Source organism: Aotus nancymaae, unplaced genomic scaffold (assembly GCF_030222135.1).
Source record: "Aotus nancymaae isolate 86718 unplaced genomic scaffold, 86718_ANA_hifiasm-v0.15.2.pri h1tg000043l, whole genome shotgun sequence".
NCBI classification, from domain to species: Eukaryota; Metazoa; Chordata; class Mammalia; order Primates; family Aotidae; genus Aotus; species Aotus nancymaae.
In genome coordinates, this window is record NW_026988457.1 from 13,315,279 (window position 1) to 13,333,177 (window position 17,899).

At 41.3% G+C, this 17,899-nt stretch overlaps 2 protein-coding genes and 1 non-coding gene across 3 annotated transcripts in view; 1 reads left to right on the top strand and 2 right to left on the bottom strand.

The window, feature by feature from the left end:
- ELF1 (E74 like ETS transcription factor 1) overlaps positions 1-17,634 on the bottom strand; it is a 107,609-nt gene extending 89,975 nt beyond the window's left edge. The window contains exon 1 of the mRNA XM_012476769.2: positions 17,539-17,634. The gene's annotated coding sequence lies outside the window, so the exon portion shown is untranslated. The remainder of the gene's footprint in view (positions 1-17,538) is intronic.
- Positions 4,411-4,862, top strand: LOC105734072 (small ribosomal subunit protein eS24-like). Its single transcript, XM_064361803.1, has one exon. It carries the CDS (start codon positions 4,416-4,418, stop codon positions 4,806-4,808), a length of 393 nt encoding a protein of 130 aa, XP_064217873.1. The 5' UTR covers positions 4,411-4,415; the 3' UTR covers positions 4,809-4,862.
- On the bottom strand, positions 17,437-17,508 carry TRNAE-UUC (transfer RNA glutamic acid (anticodon UUC)). Its single transcript has one exon. It is a non-coding gene; the product is annotated as a tRNA-Glu (tRNA).
- Positions 17,635-17,899: the final 265 nt, after the last annotated feature.

Genomic DNA, 17,899 nt, shown 5'->3' on the forward strand with positions numbered 1-17,899 from the left:
GGATATGACTACTGCTGAGTGCCCAATCTGCCAGCAACAGAGACCAGCACTGAGCCCCTAGTATGGCACCATTCCCTGGGGTGATCAGCCAGCTACCTGGTGGCCGGTTGACTACGTTAGGCTGCTTCCATCACAGAAGGGGCAGCAGTTTGTTCTTACTGCAATAGACACTCTAGATATAAATTTGCCTTCCCTGTATGCAATGCTTCTTCCAAAACTACCATCCATGGACTCACAGAATGCCTTATCTACCATCATGGCATTCTACACAGCATTGCTTCTGACCATGGAACTTATCTCAGAGCCAAAAAAGTGTAGTAATGGGCTCAAGCTCACAGAATTCATTGGTCTTACCATGTTCCCTACCACCCTGAAGCAGCTAGCTTTACAGGATGGTAAAATGGTCCTTAGAAGATGCAGTTACAGTGCCAGCTAGGTGATAATACCTTACAGGTCAAGGGCTAAGTTCTCCAGAAGGCTGTATACATTCTGAGTTAGCATCCACTACATGGTACTGTTTTTCCCACAGACAGGATGCACAGGTTCAGGAAACAAGGAATACAAATAGGAATGGAACCTACTCACCATTACCCCTAGTGACCCACTAGCAAAATTTTTGCTTCCTGTTCCCACGGCTTTATGCTCTGTTGGCCTAGACATCTTAGTTGCAGAGAGAGGAACGCTTCCACCAGGAAACACAACAATATGTCCATGGAAATGGAGTCAAAACTACCATGCAGTCACTTTGGGCTCCTCATGCCTCTGAGTCAACATGGCTGGGGGTGATTAATCCACAATAGGAATGGGAAGTTGGACTACTAACTCACAGTGCAGGTAAAGAAGAGTATGTCTGGAATACAGGAGATCCCTTGGGGCATCTCTTAGTATTATCATGCCCTATAATTAAGGTCAATGGGAAACTATAACACCCAATCCAGGAAGGTCTACTAATTGCCCAGACTCTTTAAGAATGAAACTTTGGGTCACTCAACCAAATAAAGAATCATGACCAGCTAAGGCGTTTGCTGAAGGCAAAGAGAATACAGAATGTGGATGTACAAGAAGGTAGTTATCAATGCCAGCTACACCCACGTGACTAGTTAGGGAAATGAGGATTTTAACTGTCATGACTATGTTCTCCCTGTTTTGTTCAGAATATATTTGTGTGTATATATACATAGAAATAACGAAGCAAATACCTGTGTGTTCTTTTCTCTTATTCCTTTATTATGTAAAATAAGATATTTACTTTATGTCAGTATTTATTGTTAATTTTACATCACAGAATTAAATTGTGGAATTAATTAAGAGAACATACAAGAACTTAACCTCCTCTTCTGGGGAGAAATCAGTGCATTTTCAGTTGTATGCAGGGTAGTTGTATCATTTTAGGCAGAACTACGATTGTGTAATTGTCTCTATTTGGCGATTAAGCGTGGTTTAAGGAGATGTACATGGGTGCCATACAGGTGCCAAGTTGACAAGGGGTGGACTTGTGATGGTCAAGTTCAGGTGTCAACTTTACTGAATCAAGGAATACCCAGATGACTGGTAGAGTATCATTTCTGGGCATGTCTGTGAGGGTGAAGGTGTTTCCAGAGAGACTGGCATTTCTTTTTTATTTTTTTGAAAGAGTCTCGCTCTGTTGCCCAGGCCTGAGTGCAGTGGCCTGATCACAGTTCACTACAGCCTCAACCTCCCAGGCTCAGGTGATTGATCCTCCCACCTTAGTCTCCAGAGTGACTGGGACTACAGGCATGGACCACCATGCCTGGCTAATTTTTATATTTTCTGTAGAGATGAGGTTTCGTCATGTTGCCCAGGCTGGTCTTGAACTCCTGGGCTCAAGTGATCTACCTGCCTCAGCCTCCCAAAGTCCAAGAATTACAGGCATGAGCCAACATGCTCGGGGAGATGAGCATTTCAATCAGTGGACTCCATAGGAAAAAATCTGCCCTCATCCAATGTGGGTGGGCACCATCAATTGGCCAAGGGCCTGGACAGAACACTGAAGCAGAGGAAAGGCAAATTCTCTCTTTCTTGGAGCTGGGGCACCCTTCTTCTCCAGCAACTAGCAAGATTGTAGTTATCAAACTGAGACAGGTAAGAGGATAAATGGCAATGGTTTGAGGTAGAGGAATATCGGAGTTTAGTTCTGAACACCTTAAGTTTCAGATGCTCATCAGTTACCAGACTAGAGACACCAAGTTGGATATGCAGTCCTGGAATTGAATACATAGTCCCAAAGCCTGGGTTAGAGGTGTGGGCTACAGATAATAAAGTTGGGAATCATTTATATATATATACACACACACACACACACACACACACACACACACGTATACATATACATATATATGTATATATGATATTAAAGCTATAGGTTAGAAAAGTAACAATGACAGACTCTTGGGACACTCCATCATTTAGAAGTAGAAAAGATGAGGCATAACTAACAGAAGGCTAAAGAGGAGTACTCAGAAATGTAGGAAGAAAACAAGACATGTGTGTTTCCAAGAATAAGGAATGAGCAACTGTGCCAAATGCTGATGGCAGATCAAGTTAGATAAGGTCTGAGAAAAAAATGACAGTTGAATTTGTCAACACGGAGGTCACTGTTGGTTTTGAAAGAAAAGTTTTCATGGTACAGCAAAATAAAAACAATTAAAAAATGGATTCAAGTTTAAGAGAGAATAAGGGGTGATAAACTGAAAACAGAAAGTAATTTTGGGTCAGGTGTGGTGGCTTATGTCTGTAAACCCAACATTTTGGGAGGCTAAGGTAGGAGGATCACTTGAGCTCACAAGTTTAAGACCAGCCTGGGCAACATAGTGAGAACCTGTCTCTACGAAAAATAAAAATAAATAAAAATTAGCTAGGCTTGGTGGCGTGTACCTGTGGTCCCAGCTACTGGGGTGGCTGACGTGGGAAGATTGCTTGAGCCCAGGAGATTGAGGCTACAGTGAACCGTGATCATGCCACTGTACTGCAGCCTGGGTAGGAGTGAGACTCTGTCTCACGCACGTAAAAAGAAAGTAATTTTGTTGTAAAAGGGTCAAGAGAAAGCTTTTTGATTTGGGTTTTTGTTTGTTTGTTTGTTTGTTTGTTTTTGCTGGAGAGGGAGGTGGGAAGGTGAGGAGCCTGTTTTTAAGAAAAGTTGTCTCTGGCCAGGCATGGTGGCTCATGCCTATAATTCTATCACTTTGGGGGGCTGAGGCAGGTGAATCGCTTGAGCCCAGGAGTTCAACACTAGCCTGGGCAACATGATGAAACCCCATTTCTACAAAAAATAAAAGAAATGAGCCAGGCATGGTGGTGTGTGCCTGTGCTCCCAGCTACTCGGGTAGCTAAGGTAGGAGGATCTTGAAGCCAAGAGGTTGAGGCTGCAGTGAGCAATGATGGCATCATTGCTCTCCACCCTGGGTGAAAGACTGAGGAAAAAGAAAAAGAAAAAAGAAAAGTAGTACCTTTACTATCTGTAACATTTCATTTTGTATTACTGTCAATTTTGTACAAGTCTGTTTCTACACTGATAAACCAGTAACCTATCTGAGAGTAGGAACTATTATCATGCAACTTCTACAACTAACTATAACTGTGGACAAGTTATTTCACACTACTATGGGATTTCACTTTCCTTTTTTTATAAAATATTGGGACAATCTAGAGAACTGATAATTTTGAAGATCCATTCCAGCTATGACATTTGATTTTATAGCCTCTCCAAGTTCTCAGAATAGTATTTGCAGAACTGAGAACAAAAATCAAACTAAGGCTACATTTAAAACAAGTCTCCTCATCAAATTGTTATATAATTTGTTAAAACACATACAGTTACCAGATACCCAGAATAACATCAAAGTTTTATAAAATCCATAAAAATCTAACTATATATATTACACTAACAAAAGGCAGAAATACTACACTAACATTCTAGAAACATTCTTTTAATCTTATAGCACTAGAATATTTCAGCAAATGAGCTGGTAGCAAACAAGTTCAAAAAGGGTCATTTTAAATACACCAAAATTTTAGTTCTTTAAAAAAACAAAGACATCTTCGTCATCACTAAAATTTAAAGCAATTATCATAGAAGGCAACCCTCTTATTTTAAATTAGGCTGATTTGGACTGCCTCTCTATTTTTATTGGATATTTATTAGTTATCTATAAAACAAAGATTCTATTTACAAGGAGATTAAGAAAAAACAGGGCTCATGCCTATAATCCCAGCACTGAGGTGAAAGGATCACACTATGTTACTCAGGCCAGTCTCAAATTCTGGCCTCAAGCAATTCTCCCACCTCAACCTGCTAACTGCTCGGATTACAGGCCTGAGCTACCACGCCCAGGTGAAGATATTTTAATTCAAGTTTTTCCTTTAAAAAAAAAAAAAAAAAAAAGGAGGCCACCATCATGAACGACACAGTAACTATCTGCACTAGAAAGTTCATGACCAACCGACTACTTCAGAGGAAACAAATGGTCATTGATGTCCTTCACCCTGGGAAGGCAACAGTGCCTAAGACAGAAATTCGGGAAAAACTAGCCAAAATGTACAAGACCACACAGGATGTCATCTTTGTATTTGGATTCAGAACTCATTTTGGTGGTGGCGAGACAACTGGCTTTGGCATGATTTATGATTGCTTGGATTATGCGAAGAAAAATGAACCCAAACATAGACTTGCAAGACATGGCCTGTATGAGAAGAAAAAGACCTCAAGAAAGCAACGAAAGGAACGCAAGAACAGAATGAAGAAAGTCAGGGGGACTGCAAAGGCCAATGTTGGTGCTGGCAAAAAGTGAGCTGGAGATTGGATCACAGCCGAAGGAGTAAAGGTGCTGCAATGATGTTATCTATGGCCGCTGTGGACTTTTCATTTTCACGAGAAGCTTAATAAACTAAAAACTTTCATGTGGAAAAAAAAAAAAAAAAAGAACCCGAATTGGCACCCCGTCACACACTGCGACCCCAACTACTATTCATTCTCAGTCCCTGCTTTTCATAGCCAAACTTCCTCAAAGCTGTGTGTACACCTACTCCATTTTTTCATCTCCCACTCGTTCTTCAACCCAGCCTAATCTAACTTCATCCTGCCCCTATTATGCCACTAAATCTAATTAAGTCGATGACCTCCCAGGGCTAAATCTAATTAACACTTTCAGAACTTGTTTTGTTAGGCTATCACTTGAAACACTTCTTTGGCTTCTCTGTTAACACTCTCTTCTGATTTTGCCCCAGTTCTGGACTACTCTTTCTCAGTTTTCTCTGCCCCACCTCCTCACCACTTACCACTGGAGGTCCTAAAAGCTCAAAGTCCTCTTCTTACTCAAGACTCTCCCAAGGCAAGTATCAATTTCTAGGGCTTTAAACTACCAGGTCAGAGGATCAAGGTGAAAATCACTTATCCTTAATTACCCTTGACAATTCCCTGAAATTCGCCCTTTAAGTACACTTTACCATATGAACAGGCCACAATGCAGCCAATACACAATCCCCTCCAACCTTCAAGCACCATACTAAACAGGCAGTTTATAGTTAAAGACCCACTGTACAAATAAGTTCATCATTTTTCTTGCTCCTATGCCATTCCACTTCCATACTCCCCCATTTATAACCCATCAATATCTGCCCACTCTGCTAAAGATAAAATTCAAAATATTTAACATGGCCTAGCCTAGAATATCTTGTATGATTTGACACCTGGCAGCCTCATCTCCCATCACGTCTCACTTTCTACATTATAGCCCTCCAGGCCTTTCCTTTCCCAAAGCATACCCTCTCTTTCTTGCAGAGCATTTGCAAAATGTACTCCCTCAATCTACTCTCTCTTCCCATTTCCCCGTTTTCTCCTAGTGAAGCCTTACTCATCCTTTGGGTCTTTACTGAAACATCATGTCCTTAGGGAAGCCTTCTCAATACAGCCCTTCCCCACATCTTGTTAGGGCTCTTCCTGCCATACAGGTACATGTAAGCACACTTTTAACTTGCTCAATCAACGTCTGTCTCTCCCACTGAACTGTAAGCTTCATGAGGATCTTGTCAGCTTTTATTATTGTTTTATCCTAGCACCTAACACTCACATATTGGGTGAAATAAGAAACTTCATCATTATAGATGCTTTTTACACTTATAAATAATGTGCATACAGTATCTAAATACAAATTGAATTTTTTTTTTCTTTTTTTTGAGATGGAATTTCGCTTGTTACCCAGGCTGGAGTGCAATGGCGCAATCTCGGCTCACCGCAACCTCCACCTCCTGGGTTCAAGCAATTCTTCTGCCTCAGCCTCCCAAGTAGTTGGGACTACAGGCGCGTGCCACCATGCCCAGCTAATTTTTGTATGTTTAGTAGAGACGGGGTTTCACCATATTGACCAGGATAGTCTTGATCTCTTGACCTCATGATCCACCCGCCTCAGCCTCCCAAAGTGCAGGGGTTATAGGCATGAACCACCTCGCCCGGCCTTGAAATTTGTTTTTTAAAATTAATTGGCATAAAGTAGAACAAAATGTATCGTCTTAATCATTTTTAAGTATATAGTTCAATAGTCTTAAGTACATTCATGCTGTGGTGCAACAAAACTCTCATCTCGCAAAGCTAAAACTCTATATCTATTAAACAATAACCTCCCGGCCGGGCGCAGTGGCTTACGCCTGTAATCCCAGCACTTTGGGAGGCCAAGGCAGGTGGATCACCAGGTCAGGAGTTCAAGACCAGACTGGCCAACAGGGTGAAACCTAGTCTTTAAAAAAACAGAATCAGAAATTAGGCCAGGCATGATGGCTCACACCTGTAATCCCAGCACTGTGGGAGGCCAAGGCAAGCCCAGAAGTTCAAGACACACTTGGGCAACATAGCAAGATCCTGTCTCTTAAAAAACAAAACAAAACGAACAACAACAAAAAATAATCTCCCATTCTCCCTTACCCCCTGTTCCTGGCAACCACCATTCTACCCAAGTCTCTAGGAGACTATTCTAGGTACCTTATACAACGTGAATCATACAGTATGTCTTCTTTGTGACTGGCTTATTTCACTTAGCATAATGCCGTCAAGGTTCATCATGTAGCATGTGTCCGAATTTCCCTCCTTCTTAAGGCTGAATCACATTCCACTGTATGTCCACACCACATTTTATTCATCCATTCATCCACTGATTGATCTTTGGGTTGCTTCCACCTTTTGGTGACATAACTATTTATTATTGTAATGATGCTAAGAACAAGGGTGTACAAATATCTCTGAGATCCTGCTTTCAATTATTTTGAGTATATATCAAGAAGTAGAATTGCTAGATCATCTGATATCATATGATCATATGATAATTCTCCTCCAAAATTTTTTTTTTGAGACGGAGTCTCACTCTGTTGCCCAAAATTTACAGAATAATTGTTAGTGCAGTGGCGCGATCTCAGCTTACTGCAACCTCCGCCTCCCAGATTCAAGTGATTCTTCTGCTTAGCCTCCCAAGTAGCTGGGACTACAAGCACCTCCACAACATGTCCAGATATTTTTTGTATTTTTTAGTAGAGACCGGGTTTCACCGTATTAGCCAGGCTGGTCTCGAACTCCTGACCTCATGAGCCGACCGCCTTGGCCTCCCAAAATGCTGGGATTACAGGCATGAGCCACTGCGCCCATCTTCTTTTCCATTGTGGCCAGACCATTTTACATCCCCACCAACACAGGAATTCTTGTACACAAGAGTTTCAATTTTTCACATCCTTGCCAATACCTGTTGTTATATTGTTTTGTTTTGATAGAACCCATTCTAATGAAAATCAAGCTGTGACTTCTTTCATATAAACTTCATGTGCCTTCATGATTCCTACAAATTTGTGGTAAAAAGCCATCTAAAAATATGTTCCATAAACAAACAACACTCTAGAAGATATTGGCAATGCAAAAGAAAATAATAGTCTTTCAAAGCAGCATTTTAAGGAACAGTAAAATTGTAGTTCACATGAAATGGAATAAAAACAAAGGAAAACAAAAGAAAGGCATTTTCACTCATATCTGAAGTTCTCTGATGTCTCCTGCCTGCTTAGAGCTCTGAATTTCTTAAGCTTATGTTTTGCTTCCCTTCAGGATACTCCTCTTCACTAACCACCCCCGCTCCCCACTCATGCACTGGGAAACCTTCTCCTACTCTCTTTGCCTGTGGTTGTACCCTTCCTTTCTATTTCAGCTCTGTGAACCTCGGCATTAGAGGGTATCAATGATAAACACAGATGTTTGGACAGCTGGGGTAAATGAATCCCATTACAACCTTGAAAAGTTGAATTAAATGTTTGATTAAAACTGAAAATGAAACACACACACACACACACACACACACACCTGAAAACATTTAAAAAGCTTCACATAGAGCAACGTATCAACACATCCTAAATCAGAAATGTATCCTGGTCTCTGAACTCCAAATTCAAAAGACTTTAAGTAATAAAATTTAAAGATTTAAGACAATCTAGAATGACTCTGGATCAAAAAGTCACTAGGCTAGGCACCTTCCCAGAAAATTAAAATAAAGCACAAACATGTTTTAAATCTAAGGTATGTATTTAATAGTGATTAGTCTGCATTCAAAAATAAAAGATATTTTAAAGTTTGCATACACACAAAATTTACAGAATAGCTGTCATTGCTTTTTCAAAGTTCAAATTATCTATGTTAGAATTACTTTTTTTGAGACAGTCTCACTCAGTCTGTCGCCCAGGCTAGAGTGCAATGGTGTAATATCGACTCACTGCAACCTACACTTTCCAGGTTCAAGTGATTCTCCTGACTCATTCTCCAAGTAGCTGGGATTACAGGTGTGCACCACCATGCCCAGCTAACTTTTGTATTTTTAGAAGAGACAGGGTTTCACCATGTTGGCCAGATTGGTCTCGAACTCCTGATCTCAAATGATCTGCCCACCTGAGCCTCCCCAAGTACTGGGATTACAGGTGTGAGACACTGCACCTGGACAGAATCACTTTTCAAAGAACAAAATGTTTCAGTATTTACACTTGTGAACATCAACCCAGGCATGAACATTTCTGTTAATCCTAAAATAGTAATTATTATAGCACAAAAATCTAGACAGATATTTCATGATAAAGTTTCTTAAGTGTTGGTTAAGTGTTTTAAACTAAAAATTTATTTATATAAGTTCATTGTCATTTACAGTTTTAAAAAGGATATCATAGCAAAACCATTACAGAAGGTTAGAAAACAAATATAGCTTTAACTGTATTGACTCTTCAAATACCTAGGCAAAGAGTAAACAGACTACCAAGTGTTTTAAAAGTTACTTTCCCAGGCCGGGCACAGTGGCTCATGCCTGTAATCCCAGAACTTTAGAAGGCCAAGGTGGGAGGATCGCTTGAGCCCAGCATTTAGAGGTTGCAGTGAGCCATGATCATGACACAGCACTCCAGCCTGGAAGACAGAGCAAGACCCTGTCTCAATAAATAAATAAATAAGTAAATACTTAAAAATAAAATTTAAGAAAGTTACTTTTATTAAACTGTATCTAAATAATACTACCGTAATCTAAATAATCTAAGTTATATGGCAATGTACCTATACAAACATGTGCACTTTCATCATAGTCTACTTCACTTACAATTACAGTATTGTTTATAGAATATAAGATATACATGTTAGCAAAAAAATAATTTTGAAAAGTTATCCACAATTCCATGTATTTACCTTGAAAAAGTTAAATAAAACCAAACATTTGAAGTTTATTGCATTTGTCACACTATATTTTTCAAAATAACTGACTCAAAGAAATATTTAAATAATTAAAATCATCAGGCACGGTGGCTCACACCCGTAATCCCAGCACTCTGGGAGGCTGAGGCAGGCAGATCACTTGAGGTCAGGAGTTCGAGACCAACCTGGCCAATACAGTAAAACTGCGTCTCTACTAAAAATACAAAAATTAGCCAGGCATGGTGTATGCCTGTAATTCCAGCTACTTGAGAGGCTGAGGCATGAGAATCACTTGAACCCAAGAGACAGAGGTTGCAGTGAGCCAAGATGGTGCTACTGCACTCCAGCCTGGGCGACACAGTGAGACTCTATCTCCAAAATAAATAAATAAATAAATAAAAAGAAATTAAAATAATTAACATTATACTTGACAACTAGTACATTACCAAAATGTAAGGTCCTTATGGTAAAGTATCAGGTCCCTATGGTGAAGTATCAGTGGCAAGGGGGTCAGTCAAATTCATGTTCTCCACAGTGTGGACATCACCTTCTTAAAAAAGGCACAATTGCTGACCTCAGAAAGCTGCTTCAGCCCACTTCTGCTTTACTGGTGACACAAATTTCAAGCCCTAAATGGCTACCCCTCCCCTTCTGACACCTCTGGGAATTCAAGTGTGTAAGACATTTATAACATTGTTGACTGTAAACACCTCATCTCTTGGGAAAGTTTTATTTGGTCATGAGTCCAAAACTGAACCATTTCCTGAGTTGCAGTGAGCAAATAAGTATTTCACAATCATCACTTCATTTTGATTTAAGCTAGTTTATGCAACTACCAAACTAGTATAATTTGTGAGCAGAGTGTCCTAAATAAATAGCATAATATAACCCCAACTCATCTGTATAAATACAATTAAGGCAATCCATCCAAAACAAAGAGAATTTTTAACAATTAAAACCAAATCCCCAAAAAACGAGGTAAGAAGGTCACTTTCACTTAGCTAAAAAAGGATGTGGGGAGACGTTTGATATATTTCTCAAAAAATGTAACTCTCAAGGATAATACCATATGTATTATAAAATGAGATGTAAAAAAATCAGTACAACAGAAGGGATAAAAGACCATTTCACAACAGGCCTACATGCCACAATATTTTAAAAACCAATCCTTTTATATGACATTTCTGAAACGAAGAATCATCTAAAAAGCATTCTCCAATCATTGCAGCTTTTTTAAACTATTGATTGCATTTTAGATTCCCTTTATTTAAAAGCCTCGGAAAAAGTTCAGAAAACAAACTAATTTCAAGCTTTCCATTTAAGGAGCATCACTGCACGCACCAACGTGGAAGAACCAAAGCCAGTTCTAAAACAGTAAATCACAAATGAATGGGTCATGTGATAACTGTTTAACATTTTGAGGAACTGCCAAACTTTTCTATAATTCTTGATGGTTTTAGTCCTGATATTTTGTCCACAGGGTGGCAGTCTTACAGTATTAACTTGTTCATGGATTAAATGCACAATGTCAGTGTTCAAAAAGCCACAGACGCATACAGGTATGCAATAAATTTACTACCTGGCCAACCCTAAGAGTAAAAACTGCCAGTCCCCTCCAATAAAATCTGTGCTTCATAACTTCTCTTTTTTTTTAGAAGTATGTATTTTCTGAAGTCGTAGATTTTTCCTTCAGTGTTATTTCTTATAACTGATCCTTTCTTCTGCAGTCACCATCCTATTTAAGGAGAGAGTAGAAGCAAGGAGAGCTGTCAGATTATTATTGAACTGCAGGAAGTCCTTGACTTTTATCAAGGTCTAATGGAGTGGGAACAGGAAAGGGAGAGTGGGGATGGAGACCACAGACATAATCCTTCCATCCTCCAGTTCAACCTGCACATTACAACCAAATTTGTTTCATTAAAACATTCCTCATATTACCAGAAATCTCTTTTCCTAACTAAATAAACTCCTTAACTCCAAATCCAAGGGGCTTCCAAAATCTCCTTGTCAAGGGGCTTGGTAAAATAAACTGCTTTGCTTTAAAAAGACCTTGTTACTTCTTTTTTCTTACATTAGTTCAAATGTTTTCTGAATGTTTGCCAGGTGCCAAGCCCTGCTTCAAGTCTGATGATATAGAGGGAAACACGTCAAAGCCCCCTGCTCCAAAGTCACACTCCTGACAGTACGGTCTGTGAGCGGGAAGAGGATATGTCCCCAGATACTTCCAGCTCTCTGTAGGTAAGAGATATGGTTCCTCCTAAGTATGAGCCATTGGAAGCACACTAGGCATCGGGAGGACAGTAAAAAGACATTGACCACTACAGACCCTAATCTATTTTCGCAGCCTTATTTCCCATTCCTATCCTACTTGTACCCCCAGCTCCGTTAAAATGTGCTAGTAACTGTAGGCATGCCTCTGGCTCCTGCCTGTTTCCTCTCAATGCCTTGTCCCCATCCCCATCTCTACCAGCAGAAGCCTTATCAGCCTTCAAAACTTATCTTGAATGCTGCCTCCTACAGGCGGCCTTTCCTCATTCCCCTCACACAAACTCAGATGCCATCAAACATTTATGACCCTTGGCTTAGTCCCCTCTGGGCATTTATCACACTATGTATTGCATATAATTATCTGTATATTTATCCACCCTCCTCCATCAGTTATTTACTGAGCACCTGCCACATTACTGGAACTATCTAGGAGCTGAAGTTTCCCTGTTAAATTATTCTATGATTATTTTTATTTTCTAGAGAGAGAGTCTTGCCCCGTTGCCCAGGCTGGAGTTCAGTGGTGCAGTCACAGCGCACTGCAGCCTCGACCTCCTGGGTTCAAGCAATACTATCACTTCAGTCTCCCAAGGATCTGGGACTACAGGGATGCACCACCACACCAGCTCATTTTTGTATTTTTTTTTTTTTGGTAGAGATGAAGTTTCACCATGTTGCCCAGGCTGCTGTTATTTTAAAATATGTAATATCCAAATGATAAATGTAAAATCTAGAGAGAAAATATTCTATATGTTTTTTATTGCTTCAATCATTTTTAAGAGTTTGGTTGAGATATAAGTTACATATCATGAAGTTTACCCATTTAAAGTATACAATTCAATGTTATTTAGTGCATTTATAAAGTTGTAAAACTATCACTGTAATCTATTTTTGGACTTTTAATCTCCCTAAATTTACTATCCACACTGGCAGTCACCTCACCCCAAACCTCCCTATCCCCTCTAATCCAAGGCAACCACTAATCTACCCTCTTTCTCTATAGATTTGCCTATTTTGGATTTATATAAATGGAATAAAAATATGGTCTTTCATGCCTGGCTCCTTTACTTAGTATAATGTTCCTATGATTCAGGACCTCATCCTTTGTATTGCCAAATATTCCATTGTGTGGATACACTACATTTTATTTATTCACTCATCAAGTGAGGGACATTTAGTGTTCTACTTTTTTCTTATAAATAATGCTGCTATAAACATTAGTGTACAAGGTTTGGTGTAGGCATGTTTTCATTTCTACTGGGTACACACCTAGGAGTGGAAATACTGGGTCATGTGGTAACTGTTTAACATTTTGAGGAACTGCCAAACTGTTTTCCAAAGCAACTGCACCATTCGACATTTCCAGCAGCAGTGTATGAGAGTTCCAATTTCTTTACTATTGTTTGAATCTTTATTATCAAACAAGAACGACCTCATTATGTGACATCCTTGCCCTCATGGAACTTACACTGATCGAAAAAGACAAGAAATAAACAGAAACCAATAAACAGGTTAATTTCAGACACTAAGAAAATGAAAAAATGGCATAAAGCAACCAGAAAGTAACCAAGGAAGAGGGAATCTCAAGCTAAGGTAGTCAAAAAAGATCTCTCTGAGAAGGTAATGTTGACCTGAGATGAACAGAGCTACAGGGGGAACATCCCAGGCAAAGTAAAAAGGCAAATAACAAAACTCTGAGACATGGCATGGCAAAAAGGAAGCCTATGAACCCAACATACAATGAAGAGGCAAAAAAGGTAGGACATGAGGTTAGGAAGGTAAGGTCCAGATAATGTTGGACCTCAGAAACCATGATAAGGTCTTTGGATTTTACCTGAAACGCAGTAATTGTTTTAAAATCTACTTCTTCAAATACCAGCGTTCATCTCTGCAAACATTTACTGAACTTTCATATATCTTTTTTTTTTTTTTTTAAGAGACAAGGTCCTGGGGTCTTGCTCTGTCGCCTGGAGTGTGGTGGCGCCATGACAGCTCACTGCAGCCTTTAACTCCTGGGCTCAATGGCTCCTCCCACCTTAGCCTTGCAAGCAGCTAGGACTACAGGCATGTGGCATCACATCTGGCTAACTTTTTAATTTTATTTTTAGAGACAGGCTCTTGTTATGTTGTCCAGGCTCTTTCATTTTTTTTGTTTCCTCAAGATGCTGTCTCACTCTTATGTCCAAGGCTGGAGAGCAGTGTGGCACGATTCTGAGATTCTGGCTTAGTGCAATCTCTGCCTCCCTGGCTCAAGCAATCCTCCCACCTCAGCCTCCTGAATAGCTGACACAGGTGTAGCACGTGCCACCACAGCTGGCTAATTTTATGTATTTTTGGCAGAAATGGGATTTCACCATGTTGCACCCCCGCCTCAGCCTCCCAAAGTGCTGGGATTACAGACGTGAGCCACCACGCCCAGCCTCTTTCACATATCTTCTGATTACACCTAACAGTAGCAAATATTACAGAGGTTATTTGGGTAAATCCACAGCACTCAGTGTCACTAATTTGTGGCACAAGAGAGAACACCTAAAATATGACTGTCAATGGCACAAGCATAAGAATGAATCCTCACAAATTGATCACCTAGCCTTAATCAATTTAAGGTATATGCCTTACTGACAGTAATGAGCAGCTCTGTCTTCAAATACCAAGGTCACTTTCAATAAAGCAAGACAAATCATTCTCATACTTTAAGCCTAGATTTCATTCCTGTAAAGTGAATTCTAATTAACTGATTGCTTTTCTCCATTAATTACAAACTAATATTCAACTCCTAAATATAAAAATCTACAAACATAAAACATTCTAAATGTTTCTTGTTTGACACTCTTAAAACAAGAATTTTTCACATGCCACTGCTATCTTTGGGTTTTTCAAAAGACAGAAATGGTTTAAAAATTTTTGTGACATAAAATGTCACTCCTTGATAAAAGAACCTGTTACCTAGTCAAATTTTATCAAGTTAAAATTCCTTTCTACATTCCCAGCTTGATCGCCCATGGCCCTCCCTGCAGGCACTCTGTGTTCCTGCCAAATCGACTACTTGCCAGCCTCATACCTGTTCCCCCTACCTCAGCTTTATGATTCACATTCCCCACCAGGAGAAATCCAACCAGTTCTTCAAGGTCCAGGGCAAACTCTCCCCCATCCATGTCTCTCCAGTCCTCTCCCTTGAGCAGAACTGATTCCTCACTTCTGTTACTCCAGTAGCACTTCTACAACTCAGATGTTCCCTTACCATATTCTATGTGATACACAACTACACAAAAGATAAATCTGTGTTTTATACAAAGATAACCCAACTTCTTCCTTTGTTGTCACCCCCAGTACAACTATATGCAATTACTGAGTGCACAGTTGAAAATAACATCCATTTTAGCACCATTTGGTACAGTGTGATAAACTCATTACAAAATGCAAAGTCAAGGCGTGGCATAGTGGCTCACACCTGTAATCCCAGCACTCTGGGAGACCAAGTCAGGTGGATCACCTGAGGTTAGGGGTTCCAGACCAGCCTGGCCAACATGGTGAAACACTGTCTCTACCCAAAATACAAAAATTAGCTGGGCGTGGTGGCGGATGCCTGTAATCCCAGCTACTTGGGAGGCAGCCCCGCGAGACTAGCTTGAACCCAGGAGGCCGAGGTTGCAGTGAACGGAGATCCTGCACTCCAGCCTGGGTTACATACAGAGCAAGAGTCGGTCTAAAAAAAAAAAAAAAAAGGCAAGGTCAAAAGTTAAGCCCTCTCTGGGGATAATTAAGGCAGAGTTATCTTTCCTTCTTTCCAAATTTGCAACTACTGTAATTCTTTAATAACTGCTTCTTAATAATGACACGCTATTATTTAAATGAAACTTTCGGTTTCATTATCTATTCAAGAATCGCTCAACAATTCTTGCAACTCTATTCAAAATTTGTGAGTTATATGTGTTATCAAAACTGTGTGGCTCTAAAGCCAGAGAACAGAGAATGTGGAAAGTCTCATCACACAGCTAATCAGAGACCAAAATATTATTCCATTCAGTATTCTATTCAGTAGTTAACATGAAGAACCCGAACATCAGTAACTTCAAAAGCATCTGGTAGTGCTTGGTGTGTAACACACAAATATAATTATTTGAATTAATGAAGATGATTTAAAATACTTAGGCTTTTTCTTCTTTTAACAAGGTAAGCCTAATTAATCCTTAATCCTGCAGATCACATTAACAAATTCATTGTGCAGTTAAAGCTACAAAATAGTCTGGGAACACACATACTAACAACCAAAACATCTGCTCTCAGTAATGGCACTGACCAGAAACCCATCTGCAAGAGTCACTTTTTCCTTCTTCATTTGTTCCCAGAGGCCCATAGACTACACATTATAACTGACCCTATTTTCTAATTTCAGCTTGCATTTAAGATAACGCTTTTGTTTCATTTACAGCTCACATGCTGCTGACACAGCTGCCCCTTTTGTAATAAACACAGGGCTTCTATATTTAAAAATACAGTGAAACTTTGTTTTAAGTTCTCCTCCCCAGTCTCTGGCCAATTTTCTTTCCCAAGCCCCACCTCCACCCCAGGATTTTTTTTTTAATCAAGATTTTTTTTTTTTAATCAACGGCGCTCAAAACGTAGACCCTTTGGAAAGTCGATTTACTTATTTAAAGCTATTTCATTATAGTGGTATTTTTCTGCTCCATAGCTCGTGGTGTGTGTGTGTTTCTAAAGGGAAAGAAAAAACATTCTCGCTCCCAAAGGCCTTTTTTCGAGGGTACTTTCCGTAACTGCGACTAGCGCCCGGAATGTCAAGTTGGGACGACCTCGCGGGCCGGCCTCCGGCTTGCTCCGGCGCAGTGGGTGGAGACGCGGGCGCACACGCGGCGGAAAGGGGCGCCCGGCAGCTGCGCGGCCGGGAAAGCGTGCCCCCCAGGAGGCCGCAGAAGACACACTGTGTTCTGTGGGGGCCTCGTAAATACCGGGTGGACAGAGCCCACTAGAGCTACCGGCCGGGGCGCTGGCTCTGGGGTGCCCAGCGCAGGGGGCCAGCTCGCCCCGCCTCGGAAGAGTCTCCAGGGAGGCCGAGAAGGGTGTGGGCCCGAGGGGGGCGCAGGGAGGAGATAACGCAAGGCCGGAGTTAATCATCACCTCCCGAGCGTCTGGAAAACTACGAGCCGGAGGGGCGGAGGAACAACCACGGGGAAAGTGAAACTCCCTCCAGGCTCACCAGCCCCGCGAGCCGGAGGCGGGAGGGAGGGGGACCCGGGGCGCAAACTCTTCTCCAGCATTCATGGCGCGGCTTTCGAGGCTCCAAAAGCCGCAGCCCAGCTTGCGGCGCCACTAACTGCAGTAATGCTCGTTTTCTACAAACTCACCCAGATAAGGGGACGAGAAAGGAGTCAGAACAGAAATTTTAAAAGTCAGCCCTCCAAACTAATAGTTTAAAAATAATAATATAAAACGTTAAGGCAGCGTTCCCATACCGGGAGTCGAACCCGGGCCGCCTGGGTGAAAACCAGGAATCCTAACCGCTAGACCATATGGGAAGTGCTGCTAAGCTAACCGCCGTGACCCACCTGACAAGCGTAAGCGCTTCTGTCGCCTTCGCCGCGCCGCTCGACACCGCCGCTCCCACCGCTGCCTCTGCGCCACTGGAGCCACCGCCGCCGCCGCTGCTGTTGCTGCTGCTGCCCACACGCTCCCGAGTTAGGGAACCAGCTTCGTCCGAGCGCGTGGACGTCGCGGGGGAGGGGAGGGGAGAGGAGAAGAGGAGCGGGGCCGCTCCGCCAGGGCAGCAAAGTTTGAGGCGAAGCCTAGCGACTCGCAGCCCTGGACCCCGCTGTTTCACCTCTTTTTTTTTTTTTAAACTCCGCCAGAGGCCCCCGACCCACAGGTCCCAGTTGCTCCGCTGGTCAAAGTGCGTGAGGACTAGTTGGC

What these genes read in the sequence shown, in the direction of transcription:
- LOC105734072 (XM_064361803.1), top strand. Translation starts at nt 4,416, where the DNA reads ATGAACGACACAGTAACTATCTGCACTAGAAAGTTCATGACCAACCGA.